Source organism: Barbus barbus (genome assembly GCF_936440315.1).
Source record: "Barbus barbus genome assembly, chromosome: 39".
Taxonomy (NCBI): Eukaryota; Metazoa; Chordata; class Actinopteri; order Cypriniformes; family Cyprinidae; genus Barbus; species Barbus barbus.
The window spans coordinates 21,421,450-21,446,365 of NC_136717.1; the positions used below are offsets into that span (position 1 = coordinate 21,421,450).

The following is a 24,916-nucleotide window of genomic DNA, read 5'->3' on the forward strand; positions in this document are numbered from 1 at the left end:
TATATAATATTAAAAAATGGACCATATTATTGTTACTCAGTTTGTTGTACCAAAAAGTTATTTTTTGTAACAACTTCTAACCTTTATGAGGACTTTTTTTTCTATAATGTAAAACAGTTTGTTGTCCATTAGTCTTTATATGAATTAAAAATATAAATGTATATGAATTAAAAATTTAAATATTTGCTATAGTGTTAAAACCTGTAACTAGATAGGCCTAGAATAAAATATTATAATATATTATAGATTTATATTGTTATTACTGACACTCTATCCTCCAATTTGATACTGTTAAGTGCTTTGACACAATCTGTATTGACTCAAAGCCTTTTTAATATCTGACCCTGATAACAGCAAATTATGCATAATTATTGGCTATGCTTTAAAACATCAGCAACAAACAATTTTTTGCGGAAGAAAAAAGAAAGGAAAAAGCTAAACATTGAGGATTGGCTCAAGGGTTATCTTGTAGCTTAATGCTTTGCTCCATTGGGGAATCTTGACATGAATCAAGGGCCTTCAAGGTGCGGACCAAATACTCCAGCACTCCACTATTTTCAGTCCGATTTCCATGTGTCAGTCATTCTGCTGGAAACATGATAGAAAAATAAACTTTTTTATTAAAAGCAACTGACTGTGGGGCTTCGTGTCTTGGCTGGATGTTACCTGTAAATTGGTCTCCAAGGCAAAACTCCTCTCTCACACCGCGCTTGAGTCTTCACACATATGTGAGTGTGTGCAGCTCCAGGAAATTTCTTTACATTCTCATAAACGCTGAATCTGTTTACCTGCAAAACAGACAAGCTAATTCAGCTTATCTCTGTCCTTCTCCATAACGTCACCCACTTTATCAGTCGCGTTCTGCATCCGACTGTGACATAAATTGAAAAAAAAGATGATCCAAAGAATAAATTATACACCGTATTAAGCAAAAGACGGACCATACAATGGTCGGTACCCATCCTGCATTCATCTTGTCCTCCCTCTCTCGTGTCTTTTTCCGGCTGCTGCCTCTTCAGTGCTGGCTGTGGCGTGTGGTCAGGCGTCAGAATTAGCTGCCCCACAGCGATGGCTAATCAACACACTTTCACACTTCCTGAGGAGGAGGATATGTAACCCTCTCCCTCCCTTTTCCTCTTTTTCTCTCCTTCCCTCACCACTCCTTTCTTTTCCGCGCTCCTCTTTTCTTCTCCGTCTCCCTCCTCCCGGAGAACTTGGAAATAATTTGAGTCTCCTGGGTTTTTACACATTCTAATTTCCAACTAAATGGGACATCTGTTTGAGAAAAGGAAGATTTGCCACGGTTGCTACGGCAACTATCACTCTGTGGGAAAGAGAGGGAAGAGGGAGGAAAAAAATGTCCAGCAGTTACACAGGCGGAATTAGCCGCTGATTTTTAGCAGCACCGTCACAATCCCAGACAAGCACTTCTGCGCTTCCTCTGCTACGCTACCTCACTTTCTACATGTTAACTCCCTTCCTGCTCATTACACCTCTCTTGCTCTCGATTCTGAACTGGATATTTATTTTCTCCGCACAGCTGTGGAGGAATGAAATGCGGTACCATGTGGCAAAACTTGTGTGGCTAGTATTTTTGCCACCAATTAGAGATGGAGGCATTTTATTCCATTCCCTTACACAGATGCACAATTGCACAAATATGATTATCTGGGGTAAAAGGGTGCCTACAAAACCATTTATTTTTTATGATCCTCATGTAAAAACTAAAATCATTGCTGTTGTATTGGGAAAAAAAATCTTTCTTTTTCTTTTTTACCTTTTGTTGAGGGCATTTTTTTTCTAAAAAAAACTGTTTGCTGTCCATTTGTGTTTATATTATTATTTTTTTTATTATTATTATTTTTTTTTATGCTGGCATTTTTCTTCAATATGTTTTCTTTAGCACTGTTTATAAATTGAGATTATATAATATATTATAGTATAGTATACTAGAAAGGCCTACAATACAATATTTTAATATATTTTAGAAATCTATATATTTTTATATCCATAATATATTGACATGTATATGGATTAAATATAATTTAAAAAATGTAAGTGTGTGTGTGTTTGCATTGAATTGCATTGCCTTGCATTGTATTGCATTGCATTCCACTGCAGTTGTATTAAATTTTTTTTTATAAATAACATTTTTTAAATGCATTGCATTTGTTCTGAAAAAAGCTAAGATGCCACTGAAAGTTTCAGATGGGCAAGCTGAGACAGAAAATCGAGTTGAAATTGCATCAGTGTGTAAACTGCGTCTCTCAGCTGAGCTGAAAGGCCATGCAGGTAAGCCAACACAAAGCGCATTAACACAGCAGGAGTAAGTTTCTATGACCTGACCAGTTCACCTTGTGTGTGTGTGTTCATTCCCCAGAAGGCAATAGCTTTGCATCGCTCCAATCCGCTCCATATGACAGTCTCATCTCTAACACACACACTCATAGCCATTGACACACGTTCACACTCATTTACATACACACACACACACATTGGTGCTGTTGTCCTGCACCTGCTCCTCACAGTTCAGGCTAGAGAGGTCTGGCGAAAGCTCATCTCGCTCTCTCAAACACACACACACAGCCTTGATGTTTCCCTGTTAACTGTCATTCTTTTTCAAATTCTCTCCATTTCTCTCCTGCTCTTTCCTCTCTGTCCGCTCCGACACCATGTACAAAATGCTAACACATAACCGAACGTATTACCAACGCAATTATAACGTATGACAGAGTGTTTGAGGGCTTCCAGAGGGAGCTCATTAGCGCTGCATGCGTGGTGTCTGTTTGAGTCGCACGTATCTCTCAGCGCTCCTAAAATCCTCCCGGAAGAAGAACGAGAGACAAAGCCAAGGGACCCGACGGAAGAAACAGAAGTAATCGTTCAGTGAAGTATCTTCATACAACGTGTGCTTTGTAGTTTAAAGGCATATTGCGCAAATATTCAGATTTTTTTATTAAATTTTTTTGCTCTAGGATACTGTACAGTATGTCTTTAATTTTGTCAAAAACTTCAGTAAAGATGTTTGCAATGCTTTTAAAAAGGTTATTCAAAGTGAAGTGACATACGGCCAAGTATGGTGACCCATACTCGGAATTCGTGCTCTGCATTTATCCCATCCAAAGTGCACACACACACAGCAGTGAACACACACACACCGTGAACACACACCTGGAGCAGTGGGCAGCCATTTTTATGCTGCGGCGCCCGGGGAGCAGTTGGGGGTTCGGTGCCTTGCTCAAGGGCACCTCAGTCGTGGTATTGAGGGTGGAGAGAGCGCTGGACATTCACTCCCCCCACCTACAATCCCTGCCGGCCCGAGACTCGAACCCGCAACCTTTGGATTACGAGTCCGAATCTCTAACCATTAGGCCACGACTTCCCCATTCTGTTTAATAATGATTTTTATTGTTGTCACTACCATTTGGCTATTAAAATTTAATAAAATGGCAACAATAAAAACAACTAACTAGTTTAACTGACTACTTTAAAAGTCCATAGATATCATCATTAATTAATACGGCTTTTAACACTTTCTGTGGATGCAATGAGACTTGTTTTCCGGGTTTGGTCAGGTGACATTCGACATATACCCAATATTTATGCACTTGCTTATAATCGAAACTGAAATGTTGAAGGCAAGTGTTCAGGAATGTGATAATGCATTTTTTGCTTTGAAAAAAAACCCCTTCAAAAAGCAGATCAAAAGTACAAAAACAGAAAAAACATCATATTTATTTGGGGCTTTTTTTGTTTATTTTTATGACAGAAGAATATCAGCTTAGAGAGGAGGGCCTTCACATATTATCATATAGTCACACATTGTTTTGGGGGGTCGTAAAGGTTATTACCTTATCCTACTTACTACATAGCTACTTGTTAAATAGATAAATAAATCTGGTGAAGTACTGATTTAAGTTGAATTTATTCAAATATGTGAGCAGACATTGATCGCAGAGTGACGTGAGAGACTAGCATAGCTTTGTGGGAAGAATGTAGTCAGTTTAGCGGCTCTCAGAACAATATTTGACAGAAGAATACTGAACTGACCAATCAGAATCAAGTATTCCAAAGACAAAACCAAGACAGTGTGAGCCTTTGTTTTTGTGTTTAAGAGAAAAACTAATTTCTTATTCTTTGCTTTTCTTCCACTCGATTAAATTTTGTCATCTCTTCGACTCCTCGTTTTTGTTTCTCTCATCTATTCTGCTCTTCTTCATCTTTGTGAAGGGCCACAGGGACTGTTTCAGGAAGTTTGAGACCTCTTGCTTGTCTTTCATGGTATAAAAGAGAAGTTTAATTTAGTATTGCTCACGATCGTTGAGCATCTTCGTCTTTTCTGCGGACACGCATACACCTACACACAGTAGCAAGACGAGAGCTTCTCTGCAGATGTTGTCCATTGAGGCTTTTTTTTCTTGCAGTAAGCATTTATTAAGCTTGATTTTTCAAAAGGAATACCGAATGTAGCTTTGCAGACGCAGAGGTCTTTATTCATGCAACCACAGACGTTTAAGAACTGCTTTTAAGAATGCTTCAAAAGGCCTTTCCTTTAGTAAGTCCATGCATTCAGTCATTATTTACTCATCTTCGTGTATTTCAAAACCTGTACGACGTTCTTTCTTCCGTGGAAGACAAAAGGAATTTGCGCTCATTCAAATTTGGCACGTAGTGTCAGATTTGACGTGAATAATGTCAAACTCCATTGGTTCTCATTGTGTGTCTCGTAGCCAATTGCGCCACGCCAAATCTGAATATGCTAATGTGCTAATGAGATTCTCCTTTTATATTCAGCATGCTATAAGAGAGTCGTACAGGTTTGGAACGACATAAGGGTGAGTAAATGATGGCAGAATTTTCGTTTTTGCGTGATCCGTTCCTTTAAAGCCCTGCATCAGCTATCAAACACTTCTGTGAGTCCCTGCTCTTGGCTCGTTATGTTAATCAGTGCTGTGAATGTTCCTGTTGATGAGTGTGAGTCCACACAGCTGTTCTGAAGTCTGCTGTGTGCCCAGGCCAGTACGTGTGTGTGCGTGTGTATAAGTTTGAGAGATGTGTCAGGCTGTGTGGGCAGATGTCTCATTGCACAGAAGGGTTTGTTACTGCTGGTTCTCGGACTGTCCGGATCGGATGCAGTGGAGCAGAAACATTTACCCAGGGTCCAAATTCATTATCCACCCCTCAATTTATACTTAAGACTATCATTAATGCTTAATTGTCGGCAGAAGCCATGGCCTGGTGTTAACACACATCCTCCGACACATTGAGCTGTGGTGTTCATTCGATTCATGTCCTGCTCTTTCTCTTCTGTCAATAATATTACTATAATTCTGTCATTTATTTTAGGTTTATTTATTTATTATTGTTGTTATTATTATTATTTATTATTAAGTTAAACTATTAATATATGTAATATTTATAAAATGTATTAAAATAATTATTTATTAAAAATATAAATAAATTATTTATATATATATATAAAATAATATGAAATATTTAATGTCAGCATGACATTTAAAATTGACTTTATTTTCTAATGGGAGTGACCTGTCTTATTGTACTGAATTAATCCATGCATTTATTTATTCATTTAATATTTTTTTTATTCTATTCAACAACTAGCCTGCATTGGTTTTCTTAAATGTGTGGATTTCTTTGTTTCTGATTCTCTGATAAAACAAAAACACATTAAGTGGTAATTAATTTTTTTATTTTATTTTTACATGCTAATAAACAATTTTATTTCAATTTTAAATTTATAACAATTTTTGATGAATTGGTAATACCTTATTTTTTTTTTTTATTCAACAGCTGACCTCGATTGTTTTTCTTATGGATATATATTTCCTTTTTTTTGGGGGGGGGGGGGGGGTCTTTATAATCAAATATATATTTTATTTAGCAAATTCTGCATTATTAATTACTGAATGTAAACACGCTCCATTGTGTTTGTATCTGTAGATGCATGTGTGTTTCTGAACGTGTGTGTGTGTGTGTGTGTGTGTGTGTCGGTCGTGGTCAGTAGTCTTAGTTTCCCTTTTACATGCTGAATGTTGCATAAGTCATGCTGGGCACCAAATGTCCCATATTTACCACGTTTTAACCCAGAGCCAGACAGAGACAGAGTGGGGGACTCAGGCAAACAGTGAAGTTGTGCAGAGCATGTGCAGCTATGTCTGACAGAAACATAAACAGACCCACACACTCCTATCGGCTTAAGCCTGGTCTAATCCCTTTATTGTCAGAGACTGATATACTCTGCCTTCCAGGGTTTCTCTCTCTCTCTTTCTCTGGTTTTGTGGAGTGTGTCTCTCCTGCTGTGCTGCTCAGACTGGAGCCCCGTGTGAATGGACCGCTTGCTTCTCTCAGATTGAACATCAAAGTCCAACCGGCCCTGCAGTTCAGCACAATACAGCACAGCACACTGTGCTAAATATACAACACGGCCTGAAAAATAAAGCTACACTGTGCTGAATATGCAACACTGCCCAAATACACAACTATAAAACACAGCACACAGCGCCAAATATACAACACTGGCTTAAGTCTTAGAAATGGGTCACAATATAGTTTAGTTGATAGTTGATTGGTGAGGTTAACTAGTTTCAAATATTTCCCTATACAGTGCTTTTTGTTCAATATTTGTACATGTCGACAGCGTGCTGTGCTTTAACCCTCTTGTAAAAGTTGAATCTTTAAAGTCATGAAATTTAACATTCACAGTTTATTTTCAAATGCATGTGACTTGTCTTACTGTCAACAGTTCATATGCATATATAATTTTATAGATTCATGTTGGATCTCCATGGTACAATCACTTAAGATATTACTATTTTTTTATTTTATTCAACAACTGATTCTAAGATAAAATAAAATAAACACATTAAATAAAAACACATTAATTGGTAATACTTTTATTTTAATTAACAACTAATGGATAAAGTCCCAACCTGCATGGATTTTTGTGCGAATTTATATTTCTTAATTTTTTTATTCTCTATGATATAGTAATTTGAGATATTACCAATTAATGTTTTTGTTTTCTTTTTATTTACTTGTTCTTGTTTAAACAGCCATTTCATTCAGAAATAGCATGTTTTCATGCCAGGAAAAGTTTTATTATAGTTCATTCATAGTACAAGTGTGTAAGTGAGCACTTGTGTGATGTTGACAGCACTTCTTATGTGCCGGTAAATCTCAGTGGACTGTTGTGACCCGCAAGCTATTAATTGAAACAGGCTCTCTTAATGAGGTTATGTGTGTGTGTGCACGGTAAAGAGGCTGTCTGATATTGCCTCTTAACTCTTTAGAGATGTAAAGGCTTATCCCTGTAGATTCCCAACCTCCTCTTCTCCGTACACACATCTGGGTCAGTGTCAGAAACGTCACATTTCTAATTATTCACTTGCATATCTGCTAGTGTGCCATGCACATACACTAAATATGCACACACACAGAACAATGTGTACACCTCCTCTGTAATTAGGGTCAGGATACCACCAACATCTGTAATTACAGCAGCCACAGGTGAGGAACAAAAGCTCTCTTCATTTGCAGTTAGCTTGTGTGTGTTTGTGTGTAGGTATGCATTGCAATGTTCCCAAATCTAGTGAGCTGCCTGTGAAGGCAGCATTTTAAGGCATCGTGAAAACTGTTTCACAAAGTGGACAACTTAAGGGGTTAGTTCACCCAAAAATGGAAATTCTGTCATCATATACAAGTTCTCAAGTTGTTCCAAACTTGTATGATTTTCATCTGCGGAACATAAAAGAAGATGTTTTGTAAAATGTACAATGTTGATAAATAAACTAGTCCCTATTGACTTCCACATTGATTTTTTTTTTTCCATACTATGGAAGTCAGTGGACCCTGTTTGGTTACCAACATTCTTCAAAATATCTTATTGTTTTATTCAACAGAAGAAAAACAACTTGAGGGTGAGTAAATGATTACAGAATTTAAATTTGTGGATGAAGTATCCCTTTAAGCCATCTAGTAAGATATACCTCAGTTCCAGAATGCATTGCAGCTACATGTATGTCCACATTAATCAGTCTATCCATTTTTTTTCCTGTGTTATGGCCTTTTATCCACACTGAGATGGCGTTTTTGTCCAGTGATAACAGAGCTTTTTGAAGACACTTTCCCAAGTGGGTAAATTCGTTTTTCAGTATAGACTATGAAAAATGGAGGTATGACAACGATGACATTTTTAGTCATGTGATGCATATTAATTGTACCCATATATATGTGTGTCTATATATATATATATATATATATATATGCTTGCGTTGATGTGATGGAATATTATGTCTGTTTATGTGTCTCTCTCTGTATCATCTCAGTGAGCTTTTATGATGTTTTATGCACAAGCAACAAGTTGATTTAAACATTGTAAGACTTTTCAATGTGGATGAGCAACTTTTGGAAAACTTAAAAACTTAAATGCGCTAGTATTGACATTTTGAAATGAAAATAACATTTTTAAATGTATCCGGATTAATGTGGTGACAAGCTAAGTGGATGCAGTAAGGGAAATGTTTATTACTAAAAAATAAAAAAGTATTTGAAAAGTATTGATAAAAATAGACTATTTTTATTATTTAAAAAAATGTCAGTTCCCACAGTCCTCTATAACCTATCAAAAATATTTTTCAGGGTTGAAAAAGTCATGAAAATTAATAAAATCTTAAAAGGTCATGGAAATGTTGTGGGAAGTATATTGTTAATATAATTTGTTTTCTAGGTATGCTCCGTTCAGAAGTATTTCTTCATTAGAATGCATCTTTAAAATCGCTATGAAAATATTTCCAGAAAGCCTGGAAAGGCCATAGGAAAATTAAAATTAGATTGTGAGAACACAGTAGAGTGTTTCAAATCCATGACAGTCAAGATGTCGCTTTAGAAGGCAGCTGATTGGTAGGCTGTAAGAAGGGTTTGAAACAGAGTGCGAGTGTAAGCAGGTCTGTTAGCACAAACTTTACTGATCCGTCAGTGACTTTTTTTTTTACTTTTGTGCTGATGTGGCATCATGGGAGTAAAGGCATGAAAGCAAACAGCTGTCTTTGCTTTCTATTCACCTTGACGAATGAAAAAACATCTGATGAATACACAGATGGTTTAGTACATCAAGTACACTAGTCATTCCTTGTCCCATTTGAAGGAATTTCACTTATTATTCTGATCTTCTAGCTTAATAAAATCTCCATTAAACTAAATCAGAATTCCTGAATTACATAATTACTTGTATTTTTAAGACATTTTAAGGCCGTTTTCACAGCGTCTCCCTTTCTGTCTGTGTTCACACACAACCCTCTCTCTCATTTTCTTTCTGTTTATTAACCTCTCTCTGCTCTGTTAGAAAAATCTGTTTGGGACACCAATAATGAGTCCTTTCTAGATCCAGTGTAATTGAGACGTCCGTGTAAAGATGAAAATGAATATTTAAATAGCACCATCAATATGCAAAGGCCATTTTAAATGTTTTAAGATTAGAGATGTGAATTAATCAGACTGTGTCCGTGGCCCTTCGGATGTTTGATCATAAATGTTTAGATTCTGATGATAGAAGTGATTTGAATAATAATCAGATGAAATCAAATGAAAATAGCATTTGCTTTCCCATGAGTCCCTTCTTACCTCTTGACCTTCTTGAGATGATGGAACCCAGGGCCGATCTGGATCGCTCCTCAAAGGCTGTGTGTGTGTGTGTGCGCGTGTTTGCAGCACAGGACACTGATGCGTCAGCCAGCTATAAAAGTAAACGTTTCAAGTGACTGCTCTCTATAAATGACAAAATCCACGTAAAGGCAAGGGAACCTTCATGTGTAAACTGACACACACACACACATAGAGAGAGAGAGTCTTTCAACATACTCGCACACATAAATGTGCAAATCCGCCACAGCAGAGGAAGATGGATCTGGGGACAGATTGTTAGTGACATGTTAATTTCTATACCGTCACTCAAGCTTGGTGCATCTGCAATCAAAGTGATGGGGCATAGGCAAAAACATCAACCCCCTCTCTATCCTTACATACTGTCTGTCTCTACCTGTTTCTTGTTTTTCTGTTCCTCCCCCATTTCTCGTTTTCTATCCGCTTTCCCTATTTGATAAAAATGTGATAAAATATAAGTCACACTTTAAATGAAGGAACACGGTTTCACTATTAAGTAAGAGTTTTCCCTCAATAAACTCCTATTAGCTGCTTATTGATAGTTAGTAAGGTTAGGTAGTTGTTATAGTAGTTATGTTTAGGTATTGGGTAGGGTTAAGGGATCTAAAATATGGTCATTAATTAATATGTGCTTCATAAGTACTAATAAACAGTCTGAGTCAATATGTTAGTAATATGCATACTAAAAAGCAACTAGTTAATAGTGAATAGTCTTCCCTATTCTAACTAATATAACAATTTACTTTGTTACTAATATAACAAAATTACTAAAGTTACTAATATAACAAAATACAATTATATTAATATTTATTATATAATAATATCATTATATAAACTTTATATATAAACAAAAATTAATTTGAATAGTTTTCTGTTTTGTTCATGTGACGTTAAGACCAAGTAGAAATCTCTGCCAATCGATTCCATGTGCCGTGGATTGAACAAATGCACAAATGTTAATCCTCCTATGTGTTGCGCCCACTTACCAGCCTTTACGCTCAATTTGGACTACTGGGCAAATGTTACATCACCTGATTAATATTCATGAGCCAAGCTTTTCAAATCATCTTTACGCCCCTGCTTTTTTGGACAGTTATGTAGAAGGATGACAGTAAATGATGGGAGGTGGGGAACGAAAAAGACACAATTTAAGCTGGCCTTAAACCTGTGACTTTTCCATTCCTATTTAAACTTTTTTTCTGTTACATTTTATAAAAGATATGAGAAAGATGTCAGATCAAAGCGATTGCTATTTGTGATTTTTCTGTTATTTTATCATCAAAGACAAGATCTCTCACAGATACTCCATATACAGATCCTAATGGAAATGTCATCTTGTTTTCATCAGCGGTAGAGCAGTCTGGGTAAAAGATCAGTGAAGCACAGGGGAAAGATATTGGCAGTAATGTTCACGGTCACATCAGTAGGCCTTAACTGTGTTTTTTCCTTCCTTTATGTATGTTTTCAGGCAGCCATGGTACTACGGCTGGGCTTTTAATCTACCAAGAGGACAAGCACTGCTGGACAAGTGGAATCAGATCCCAGATTCCACGGATATTCTTCTCACACACTGCCCTCCTCTGGGTGAGACCTAAATCACACACACACAAAGCATGCGGTAATGGTTATTCCCCATTATGTTGTCTTCATCCTCACACACACGCACACTCTTTTGCTCTGAGGCTTTGGCAGATGGAGTTGCTACAGCAGGCTGCTAAAGCATGCAACACTGAGACGCTGTTCGCAGTGCAGCAAATCCCTTCGCACATAATAAAACCTTCACACACACAGTCATATGTACCGAGAATGGAAGTTTGTGCATAAAGACAGCTGCGGTTTAAAACACTAAGCTTTTGGGCTTTGAGATTGTGACAATGTGTAATTCTCGTGGTAAAGACGTGTCTCACTATACATTTGTGCAAATGTGAGTGTTTATCATAGTGTGGCAAATTAGCCCCAAATGATGTCTCACAGCGAGTCTGTGCATTATGTATGTGTTGACGTCAGACTACAATTGTAAATTCAACGTAATGATCATTTTGGATTCAGTTTGTTCATATGTAACAAGAAGTCTTTTAACAAGTCAATTTTCATTTGAATATAAAAATAATTAAAAAACAGTGCAGATGGATATAAGAACATATCCTGTGTAAACAGCACTTTACTGAGATCTTGAAATCATTGTACTTGCTCTATACTTAATGTAGGTTTGGAAATCAAGAACTGATTTGAAATCTGTAACCAAACTTCTGGATGTGTAAACATTTTTAGACTCACGCAAATTCATTGTGAAAGGAACATCAAAATCCAGGATGTGAATTACTAATCCCACTATGGCTAAGGCTTGGCTCATGAATATTAATTAGTTCACGCATAAGTTGCTTGGTATCCTTCCTAGAGCGTCCAATCACATCATCTAGTTAAAATTCAGTGAGTCAAGACTTCACCCTCGTTGGGTTCCTAAATTAACACATGCAAGATGTCAAGATGTTCTGTTATGGTGACTTTGTAAAAAAAAAAAAAATCCCATTATTTCGTCATTAAAATTACTAAAACATGATTCAGAATATGAAACACTAAGTGGAATCAGAGCTACAGTCTTTAAATTTATTATAAATATCTTCCCTAACTTGGTACATCTGGCATTTGTTCAGCATGTAACTCCAGAAGCATAAATTAACCAAACTGTCTGTTGTAACATCATATATTTCTGCATATTCTGCATCTTTTTCTTTGCCTTATGATGTTCATATTGGTCATTATAATATTTTTTTTGTAGGTTTTTTGGACTGGGTGCCTAGGAAGATGCAGCGTGTTGGCTGTATGGAGCTATTGAACACTGTCCAGAGGAGAGTTCAGCCCAAACTACATGTATTTGGACACATTCATGAAGGTAATCACATGAAATTATAACTTTCGCAATTGTCTATAAATCACATGCATGAAATGCACACAGCTCTGTGATCTCAAACATATTTGTTCATGCTGCCACGTCAATCTGCCTGTTTTGGGGTTAGCAGGGCAGAGTCTGTCCCATGCTGCTTTGCCTTCTGACAGCTCTATAGCAAAAACTAGATCACATTCATATTCAGTTTATTTGGCACACACACTCAAAATGCTTTTAATAAAGTATTCTCATCTTAGTGATTTGATTGCATTTTATGTGTGTGCAAGCTTGTGTTTTGTGCTTTGCATGTCTGTGTTTGACTCTGTGCCATGTATATGTTATAGCACAGAAATGTGCAGAAACATCTCTACACAGCCGTTTGCTTGCTGTTATTTGTCACGTTTGCTGTTTGCAATTTCGTAGCAGATAAAATCTTAAAAGTATTCATCCCTCATAAACACAGCATGATTATTTGAACTTACCATTTACCATGTTTTTGACCTTATTAAAGGAATAGTTGAAAACTAAAATTTGCTGAAAATTCACACCCTCAAGCCATCCAAAATGTGAGTTTGTTTCTTCATCAGAAGAGATTTTCTCTGATTTTTTCAGAGAAATTTAACATTACATCACTTGCTCACCAAAGGATCCTCTGCAGAGAATGGGTGCTGTCAGAATCCACAATTAATCCATACGAATCCAGACCACCAATTAACAGCTTGTGAAGTGAAAAGCTTTGTGTTTGTAAGAAACAAATCCATCATTAAGGTGTTTTAACTTTAAACCATCGCTTCTGGCCAAAATGCTAGTCCGTAATCCATAATAACACTTTCTCCAGTGAAAAAGTTGTCTTGTCTGAATCAGGAGATAAATATGCACAGATCAAGCACCGTTTACATGCAAATAGAGTGCAAAAGAGTTCTAAACGAATATGTCTGTGGATTTTGATGTCAGAGAACAACAAGGGATGGACTTTTTCACTGGAGGAAGCATTATTATGGATTATGGACTCTGGATTATGTTATTTTGGCCAGAAGTGACGGTTGAATGTTAAAAAACGCGGCTTTTCTCTTCACATGGTATTAATTGATTAATTGATGGACTGGAGTCGTGTGGATTAATGTGATGTTTTTATCAGCTGTTTGAACCGTCATCTTGACGGCACCCATTTATTGCAAAAGATTCATTAATGAGCAAGTGAGCTAAAGTTCTCCAAATCCAACAAACTCATCTACTTGGATGGCCTGAGAAATTTTCATGTTGGGGTGAAATAGTCCTTTAATATCATTTTTATTCACCTTTTAACAGCATGTCAACGTTTTTTCACCAAAACATCACATGCATGACAGTATTCAACTTAACCAGTTGTAATATCTTTGTGTTTGTGTGAGCTAGGTTACGGTATGATGAACGATGGAACCACCACGTTCATTAATGCTTCGGCGTGCACAGTAAACTTCCAGCCTATGAACCTGCCCATCGTTTTCGACTTGCCTAATCCCAGGAGCTCATGATTGAACTGGGACCCACCCACTGCCCCCTTCTTTCAATCAGGGTTCCTTTTTGAGTGTGTACGGATGCTGCGTAGTGTATATAGAGCGGACGAGAGATGTTAATTTGGATATTCCCAAGGATATTTCCATCCATTTTTATGACGTGTGACACTCTCAGACACAAAAGAGTGGCATTCTGCCTCACTGATATGGACGTTTGAACTGCTTTCTGAATTTGACTCTTGCGTTGCACTTGAATCAGCGTGACAATCGCATGTACTTAAAGGCATGGAAGCCAATCAGTGCTCGAGATGAAGGAAAGTCAAGCTTTCTTCTCATTGGCTGGCACTTATTTAAGGAACTTTGTAACCTTGTAGCCTCAATGGACATCTGACTTGGAAATTTTTTTTTTCTTTTGCTCTGGATCCACTCTTGAAAGTTACAGGATGTGCCCAGAGGAAACACTGCGCTATGGTGCAAACAAGTTTGTTCAGGGTCTTTGGCATTTCTATCTTTCTCTCTCTCTCTCTTTCTCTGGGTCTCAGTCTCTCATCCTACTTTTTCCTATCTGCTCTGTTGTTATATGTTGCTCTTTTGAACTTGGGGCCATGTTGGGTTTCACTGGGAGATGAAATGGGAATGTAACATTTAAAACTATTGATGGTGAAAAAGAAACAAAAATATTTTCCAGTGTTCTCCACATTTTCATGCCTTCTTTATTGTTCGATTTACTGTAAACGTGTAAAACTGTGAGTGTGTTTTCAAGCAAATGGTCCTTTACTAAAGCAGTGTGGACTTTTACAGTAGTTTGAAGTGTTTAAGGTCAAATATTTAAAAGTTCTTCTAAAGCGCCGCCGTTAACGTCCCTCCTCCGAATATCAAAGCCTTGTCATGCACAGCAAAGTGCGCTTTTGCATAACAAGAATATGTTGCACTTTGATCCACATGCTCCCCACTATAATTTATTAACATTCCTCCTGGCGATAATTTATTCCCATGTGTTTTACAGCTCTTCAGCATTAACTGTGTGGCATTAGGCCTAATATGACGCTTCTGTTAGATGTGCAGAGGGTTTTCATCTCCTCCATATAAATGGATGAATAAAAATGAACAAATTGAACGAATTATCGCTCTGCGTGTGTGTGCGTGCGTCTGTGGGCACCTGTGTGTACAAACGCGATCAATTGCTCCTCTTTCACAGCCCGAGGAAAAGAACGAATCAGAGCACTGAGAGATCGAAGAGATAAAAATAAAAAAATATCGGAAACGCCAACTAGGAAGGATGAGCTGATGTCTGGAGACGGATTTCTGTCTCATCTTTATTTTTAAGGTTTTTTTGCTGTTTGTACACTTGTTTGCATTCGGTCAGAGGTGCTTCGCACTCTCTTGTGGCTTTCCTCTTTTTTTCTTTCTTCATTCATTCGTGCCCATATGAGGCCTTTTCTTTGAAGACGTTGTCGTCATGTTTACTGCTGTGTTCCAGTTATTTTTTTCCCCAGCATGCTGTTCTGAATTTCCAAACAGATTCTGTGCATTGTTAATTCAGTGTGTTGTGAAATTTCAATGATAAAGATACAATTTGGGAGATTCTTTTGTTTTTCGTCACTTAATTTCACCATCTAAAGAGTTATGGTGTTGAATAAATCCAGAGATTAATTCTCTGTCAAAACTGTTCTGGAAGAGATCATTTACAGAAGAAAAATAAAAGAGTAAATGTCTACACACTGATATTAATGCTTCAATATTGTATTGAACGACTTCAGTGTTTCAGCTTCAGGGCCTTCAATGTGAAATAAAATGATATAGACAGGTAATGACATCATTGGATTATCTGCCCACAGGAAGTTACATGATTTATAAACATAAATAAAGAAAATGGGGTTATTTTTCAACATCAATATTACTTAATACCAGTAAAAAGCCACATACTATTTTATATATTCCAAGATACATAAATTAGGAATACACTGAAAATAACATTTTGACCAATCAGTCAAATTTTCGTTATTCTTGTCATGGCCAATGATTTATAAATGGCTAATATTGAAATTATGGACTATTTTGTATATATAAATTAAAACTCTTACAGAAAAATCAATTATTTTAAAAGACACAAGTGAATTTATCACATCATTGTACTGTAGATTCTGAAAATTGTATAAAGAATAACTTTACCTTTGCCAACATCTGACACTTACATAATAAAAATGTCAAAATATGAGAAAGGACTATTACATATACAATATTGATCAATACCGATTAATTTAAAAAAATGAACTGTTTACCAATATATTGTGTATGCCTCAACACAAAATTAAAAACTAGGGGTTGTAGCGTGTACGCAAAAGATGAAAATATGACATCATGTGACTTCCTGAACGCAGGTAATCTGATGATGTCATTGCCTGTTGTTATATAAATAGGGTTTTGCCTGATGATGATCTAGAGCTTAAAACATTGCTGTCTGCAGTGTTCAATTTAGAGCTTTAATGTAAATATAAGGGTAATTTTCAGTGTTCTGGATGGTGTCCTTCATCTGTAACTAACTGGGTGGACGTGCACACTTTCTGCAGATTATTCACACAACTGAAATTTAAACTCCATCGACCTCTTAAATTAAAACTTATCCCCATCACTAAGGTATATCTCCCTTTCACTTCTGTATTTTTTTCCTCTATCTGCCTTTGAGATGAGAAGAATCCACATTATTACACTCTCACTTTTTAGTCCTAATCAAAGGACTTGTAATTTCATATCAATTATCTGCATGTGGCTAAAACTTTTTTTTAAACTAGGTAAAAATTGTCCTCGGTCTTGTATCACTTCGGCCTTCCTTCTTTCACACCTCTCCACATCCTAATGAAATCCCTCATTCAAATAATTACATGAGTAATCCTGCGTGATGGAAGGTAATTTATTGCAGGCTGGCTTTTACTATGCCATTAAAGACTCTGTTCTCTGTTATCCTTCCCATCTCTGGGCACTTTTTTACCTACATATTCCCTATTACTCTCCTTTTTCTTAGACCCCCCCCCCTTTACATCTACTCATGTGCCATCCACTGCATCCTCTTTAGTACACACCATCAACATCTATCTCTCTGTCGACTTGTGTGCTTTACACAACAATGTCCTCTACTGTCTGTCTCTCTCTCTCCCTCCCTCCGTCTCTTATAAACTCGCAAATACATCTTCGACATGTTCTTGTCAGCCGTTTCAAGCTCTTAAAGCTGAACAAAAGGCCTGGTGTAGTGCATTTTAGCGCTGTTAAACATCCCGGGGCGTGCCGTCTGGCTCGCGCTGAAAATACTTGATGCCAGTCGAAGGAATACGGGTGGAACAAATGCGTATGCAACTGCCGCTGGAAAAAAGAAAACACAAAACAATTAGCCGCAACAATGCATGCTGATTACTGTCATATGCTGCTTATTTATGAACAATGTTTGTTGTGACAAAGATGTTTAATTTTCATCATCTTTGAATTACTCGTATCCTGAAGCAGAAGTTGGTTGACTTATTCTATAAAGAAACCTTTTAAAATCTGGAAAATGAATGCTGTTATTTGCTACTGTGTCATCCTTAATGACTAAAAAAATGTCCTCCGGGAAGAATATCTTTTAGACCTGAATAATTTTCACTACTTATTACAATTAAGTATGCAGGAGAATATACTGCCGTTTATATACTTTTTATTGCATATGGTCGATGTCCACTTTTGGGAGGTCCTAAAGTGTAACATATGCTATGCTCTATATAAAATAATCTTAAAATATTATTCATTTAAATAAATAAAAAAGTTTATCACATTCACACCACAGTATTTAAAACTATTTAAATTAACTTGCAATGGTGAAAAACATAAAAAACCCTGAATTACATATTAAATATTTATTTAAAAATACTGACAATCTTACAGTGAGGTAAAATATTTTCTTTATTATTTTACATTAAAATAAATATGAATCTATAATCGAATATTCATGGTCATTTTTAGACTGTATACTTCTTTATCAACCATACTGATCTACATAGTGCTTCAAACAAAGCAGTCTTTCCCTTGAAGTAAGACTATAGGAGACTATTCGTTGTGAAATGAATATTTATATGTGTATATTTAATATTTAGATCCAGCACTACGCTGGGTCTTAAACCTAATGCAGTATGAAGTATGCAGCACCCTTCTGAAGTTATGGATTCCCTTAGTTTCATTACACTTGAATCACACTCTTTCCAAAATTAGAGATAATACTGCTTCTTTGATCTCAGCTGGATTGCATTAAAAAAATCTCTGAACATGCTTCTAATATTTTTGTCTATATAAATCTGACCATAACTTTTAAGCTTCGTTGAGCTTCATGATTTTTTCTTTTGAAAGAATGTAATACATTTATTCAGCAAGGATGCATGAAATTCATCAAAAGTAACAGTGGAGACATTTATAATATTACAAAAGATTTCTATTTAACAAACATCCGGTTCTTTTGAACTTTCTATTTATCACAAAATCCTAAAAAACTAAATTACCACCATTTACACAAAAATATTAAGCAGTTTTCAACTGATAATAATGAGAAATTGTCCTTTGAGCACCGAATCAGCATATTAGAACCTAACCATCACAGGATAAATTACATTTTAAAATATGTTAGAAAACAATCATTTAAATTGTAATATTATTTCACAACATTGTTGTTTTCACAGACTTTAAAAAATAACATTGCTGACCCTAAACTTTGAATGTTAATGTATTTTCTTTCTTTTTATTTTTAACTGTAACCTACATGAAGAACTATAAGTCATAAAGTTGATTTATTATTTGCGAGGTCAAGATGCATTGTTCTGTCTGGCTTCATTAACATATGAAACATCATCACGACAAGCACCTCAGGGGGCATTGATATGGTCGAAGAACAATAGTAGTCATTTTATTGCGTGCAGAATACAAATGGCTAACTCTTGGAATAAATAAGTCTTATTTATCTTTTGTAACTTACAACAACATTTAGTCATTTGGTCATAATACAGAACAATGCAGCACAAATAGGCTAAGAAATGTTAAGATGCCAAATTTAGCTTGGGTTGCCAGGTTTAGCCTCTCCCGCTCACTTTTAGTATGGCTTAGGGCGTCAAGGATTTACTCCGTGGGGAGTCACGCAAAACCAGCACACCCCCTCACTCTTTTGTTCTGCGATGGTTCTTTCTCCATGCCAAAAATGACGAAAACTCCCAATTCTGTCATCAGGAAAGTGTCGGAATAGAGCCTCGGGGTGGGAGGTCCCTGCTGAGTTCTTACCCAATCTGGTGCCCGCTCTCTTTTCTTACCAACATACAGGGCATTTGCACCATTATCAACAGACTAGAAACACCATTAAACTAATGCTGTTTTGATGATGTCCAAAGTGTCCTGTACCAAAGCCATCTCTTCACCTCTTGATGTTGGATGTTACCCATATCAAGACCTCTGTTTGAGTCTATGGCATTACATATTTTTAGAATGATATTTTCTTCATTATATTAGGTGGGCACAATCACACAAAGCAGAGAATAATGAAGATAGATAGATAGATGAATGTATAATTTTTGCTAGATTACACTGCACCCCGTACTGAGTTTTTGCTGATCTGGTCTCCAAAGAAAAAAAAAATGTTGTAGAAACAATTTTCACCCAGAAATTGCTAGTAAATTTCATAAATAATTACAAAAAAAAAAGGCAAGTAACACATTAAACTTTGAAATTTTGAGAGTGTTTTCTTGTTAAAGGTAAAAATGGGTACTGCAGTCCAAGTTCAAAATGTTGCTCAATTGACTCAATGATCAAGTGGGTTGCCAGATTAGCACACACAAGAGGAACAAGTTCAGTTGACACTGTAAGCTACTGAGTTGATTTATCCGTGGTGTAATATGTCTCTGGTCATAGAGATTTTTGGATTAATGCTTTTTAGTTCTGGGTAGAATCTATGATCTCTGACCCAGTTCATTTGCTGGCTTCCATGGCTGCAATTCGCTGTGTTTTCCACCAACTGGCAACCAGGGGTGTCAAAATACTATTGGGCAAACTGGCAGTGGGCAGAATCACACAGACCAAAACAAAAACAGACATTCTGACATGGAACACGTTTCACACTAGAATAACTGGCTGTAGCATTGTTTTTCAGAGAAACATGTTTCCTAAATATCTGCAAAAATGTAATGGTATTTTGATGTTTTATGCACCAGAGTAAAAACATATTACAGCATCTTTAAACATACTCCAAAAATCCTCTTTTATTTTATTTTTTTTACAACTTTTAAACAGTCATTTTTTACAGTCTAGCAAGAACGAAGTGATCTAGAAGATGAGAAAGTCAGTCAGCTTTCTTTCCTCTCTTCAAACGTTTTTTTCTCGCTGTCTCTTTATAAAGCTATTGAGAGATTTGACAATGTCTGTAAAATGGGAGACAGTTATTTGGCTTTCCCTCCAAGGTCTCATAGTCTAGGATGAAAAGAATGAATAGATATATCTGAACAATTCAAAAAATGACTCTGAAATGTGAAGTACTATAATCATTTTACAGGTGCACCGGGGTCCTTGATCTACTAAGTAACAATATGAATTGTTCATAATTGATTCATTTTATTCTGTGCCCTGGACTGCTGAATCGCATGCCTCTGGTTAGAGAGAAACCGATGACATCATGCCCGTAGGACGAGGTCATAGTAATGATGATTTAGTATGACATTATCCAACATTGATTTTACAATTCATGAATATCTTGAACTTGAACTGCCTAGTAAGGATTTCATTACACATTCATTATTTACCTTCTAAAACATTATCCGTTTCTCTAAAGTGCAGGTAAATGGACTGAATCACAGAATTGGAAGGAATTCTTATCAGTTTTACTGGTATAAAGACTTTTTGGGTATAATATGTTACAGTTTACTTTATTTTGCTGTCCTCACTTACATAAATGAACTATAGTGTCCTGCGCCCACTAGTAAAAAGATATCAAAAATTATATCTAGTGTCTGAATAATTTTTGGTTTGACTGTGTAGATGTGCATGTTGAAAAACATGTTTTTCAAGTCATTCATCACAATGACATCAAACCGATCTGCATTATTATGATCATGATGTAATAAATCTGTGGAGAGACTGAGAATCTGATAGCAGTGAAAGTACGGTTATGGAGACGTTAATGTAGAAGTGCTACTACAGGCGCACTGATGACAGAATATGAAGGAAAGCAGACAGATCTTGGCCATGTCAAGCCATCTGTTCTGAGATTCTGAAATGAGATATTGATGTAACAGGTTTGATACACGCTCAGGGAAAACTTATTGTATCGAATCCGAATGAGTCTATTTGACATTTACACTTTATCTTCGTACTTCATCCGTTGCTCTTCTAAACATGTACACACATGCATTTTTTAGATGCAATATATATTCCTGTCATTCCATAGGACTGGCTAATGTTATTGTGTAGATGTTGGCACTGGTGCCAGGTTTGAATTCCAGCAGGTGCTGTGCATTGGTTGCCTTGGTGACAAACTTCAAACTGTCTTACAAGTCTTGTTCAGATTCTCTGTCCGTGAAGTGGAAAGCAGTGAAGATGGTCTGCCAAAATCCATCACATTCTCCAACATGTAATCCATCATCAGATTAGCATGCAGAGAGATTGACAAAATGCATGACTCTAAACATGTTCTGGTTGGATTGATTTGTGTGCGTGTGTGTGCGTTGAGTTTTGGTCTGGTTTGGTTCTCCTCTACTTTGAATAAGAGATCTGATCTCCCACCATCACCAGACACACAGCTTCCAGTTGCACAGATGAGCATTAATATGAATATTTGCGTGGAAGACACATTTCTTTGCATGTTTTTATAACTCTGCATATCAAAGATATCTTCAGCTCTGTGTCAAGAATGTTACGCTAAATTCCGTGGTGATTTTAAAAGGCTGATAAGTCCCGTTTTAAAAGATGAAAGAAATATTCATTTTAGATATGAGAACTTGGAATGATCCCAAAAATGTTAAGATTATTTTCCTCATTTAGATCGTTGGTTATCATCTGGTGTTGTTTCAGGACCCAGATTTTACATTGGACATCAAATACTAAAACTGAATCAATATATCAGAACAGAACTGACTCTCATTTTTGGATCACGACCCATCGTTGTAGTATTTTTATTAACTGAAAGCTTGAAAGGGCCTTTAATGAATCGCTCCAAGAATTCATGTTTGTTAGTCAGTACTGTAGCCCATGCAGAGTAATGCCTACAGTGATTCCTCTGAATATATTATCTCTGAATATCTCACATATTACATTTAAAATATAACCAATATTTACTTTGCGTATTGCTGTAATTGGTTTGTTTACAAAGCGAGAGCAGCAAATTTAAGGATGCACTTCTAAAGGGGAGTTTTGTTTGTGTTTGGCTTTTGAAGACAACAGATGATATAAAAACTAGTACTGCTGCCCACTTTACATTTAATTACCTTGCTTCACTTTTCCAATCTGGAAAACAAAAAAACAAGTGCTGTGAACATAGAGAACTTTTTGGCTGGCTTCCTTTTAATAGGGTTTTTAGCGGATACAAATTAAAACGATGTCCTGCTGCTTGCAGGCAGCCTCCAAAGAATATAATTAGCTGGAACATCTAGAAATCAAAATTATTCAGTGTTTCTGTTCTTTTGTTTGCTCTAATGAGATACGAAGAACATGTAAGCTATATTTGTGCAGCGAATAATTTCTCCAATGACTCATGAAGCAAGAAATGGGATGCTTTTCAGGATGTGTGTGCGCTCTCCAGAGAGCCTCGCACATTATAGAGGCAAAATGAGTGCCCTGAATGTTGATATTAGGCTATTCACACCTGCATAGCTCTGCAGGAAGATAGCAATGGGAGGCTTAGCAACCTCTGAATCCCAGTGCACAAGACCCTTCTCTCCTGATCCTGCAGTTAACCTTATGTATGTGTAATATACTATTGTGTACTTTTATTCAAACTGCATCTGATTGGGTGTTGCATATTATGCAGCATTAAGTTTGCTTTTTCTGTGAAAGTTGCTTTGGCATATTTGTTGTTGGATTTTGGTCAGCATCTCTTTCCAAATTTATCTTTTGACAAATGTGCAAAAGTATTAAAAAAATGGCTGGAAAGGAAATGCAATTACTGCATTTTATGCTTCAAATGAAAAGATAGAACAAGACAAAATACATTTTTGGGGATAGTTTGAATGAAGAAGTTTTTTTTTTATATCAGGTTTTTGTTTTCCGCAGAAGAAAAAGTCATACTGGTTTGGATTGACTTGTGGTTGAGTGAATGATGACATAATACATTTTTTTTTTTTTAATACCGTTTGGCAGTTTTGCTTCTTATGTAAATGCATAATGGTATTTAGATTTTTCTACTGAAAAAAAGTAAAGATGAGTTATTTATTTATTTTGCAGTGCAGAGATGTCCAGAAATTTCACAAATGGTGAAATGCTTCTTAAGCCAATAATGTACTACTTCAGAAATCAAACTGATCCATTAGCCTTGGAGATGTGTTTATGATTTCCCAGAGACACTGAACACAGCCTATAAAAGCTAATAACCGGGGCCCAAATCCAGACTTTTTCTGTCCTGTATTAATGCACTTAAAAAGAAAAGAATCTGCCAATAAATCCAAGCATACACTTTGCCTCACTCTTTAAAGCTCTTTGAAGATTTTAAGTTCCATTAATGTACCTTCCTAATGTACCGTGGTTCAGAGACACTTTCAGGTGGTGATTGTCTGGAGGACAAACCTCTTTTTTTTTTACAGTTTTCTTCCACTATGGAAGTCAATGGGGACCATCAACTGTTGGAAACTCAAACAAGATAGGAGCAACTTGAGGGTGAGTAAATGATGACAGAACTTTCATTTTTGGGCGAACTGTCCCTTTGAATAAGACAAAAAACATGCTGATTCACCTGTTTTCTAGCTTCTGAAGAAGTCACAATAGGTAGTTTTTGTCAAGCTGGTAAACCAGCAAACCCAAGCTATTCATAAAATCTGGTCAAGCAGCACATATTTGCTGATTTTCTTGCTTGACCGTTACTAAACCAGCATAAAGCACATCGCATGACTTCATGTTGACAATTACCATTTTAATCTCTAAGGCTTTATTTTTCAGAATTGCTCTCAAAATGGTTTTATATCTTGCAATGTGACCTATTATATGTGACCTTGTGACTTTATTTTGAACTTCATGCTGGCATATGATGGTCTTGGTGAAGGAAGTGATATTAAACACAATCTATATAATATTATATATAGAAAAATAATGCCAAAAATGGGCTGATGCCTACTAAATGTCCTTAAGACCATCTGTGTTGAATTCTCTCTTTGTCTCTAATGATGACCCCCGTGTCTGTATCTATATGATGAATAAGCACAGCTCTCTGTCTTTAACTCATAACTATGCAGATCTCTTGTGCACCACTGTTAGGAACGGCTTGTAAATTTTACACACACACACACACACACACACACAGAGGCAGGAGTATCAGGAATCAGAGCACGTCTTAGCGCCCTGCGCTCTTCTCCCCAGTGTTTGCATGCAGCTCTGTCTGATTCCAGACCTGCTGCCGAGGTTCATTACGATCTGCTGTAACACCAAACCGCTGTTTGATCTGCAGCTCACTGGCTTTATTATTAAGACAAGACACTTTCCCCCCCTCTTTCCTTTACAGACCATAAAGACAGAAGGAGTGCCTGCCCGCGATAGAGGACTGTCTCTGAGAAAGGCGGTGCATGCTTTTTAAAACATTTTTGATTATTTCATAAAAGCGAGGAAACATCAAACCACTGAATAAATATTTGAGGTGCTTTGGAGGAAGGGGTTGTGG

At 36.5% G+C, this 24,916-nt stretch overlaps 1 protein-coding gene across 1 annotated transcript in view; it reads left to right on the forward strand.

Moving 5' to 3' along the window:
- LOC306858270 (metallophosphoesterase domain-containing protein 1-like) overlaps positions 1–15,644 on the forward strand; it is a 35,035-nt gene extending 19,391 nt beyond the window's left edge. Inside the window, exons 5-7 of the mRNA XM_079398713.1 lie at positions 11,147–11,262; positions 12,458–12,571; positions 13,961–15,644. Coding sequence (XP_079254839.1) covers positions 11,147–11,262; positions 12,458–12,571; positions 13,961–14,079 — 349 coding nt within the window. The 3' untranslated portion in view covers positions 14,080–15,644. The remainder of the gene's footprint in view (positions 1–11,146; positions 11,263–12,457; positions 12,572–13,960) is intronic.
- Positions 15,645–24,916: the final 9,272 nt, after the last annotated feature.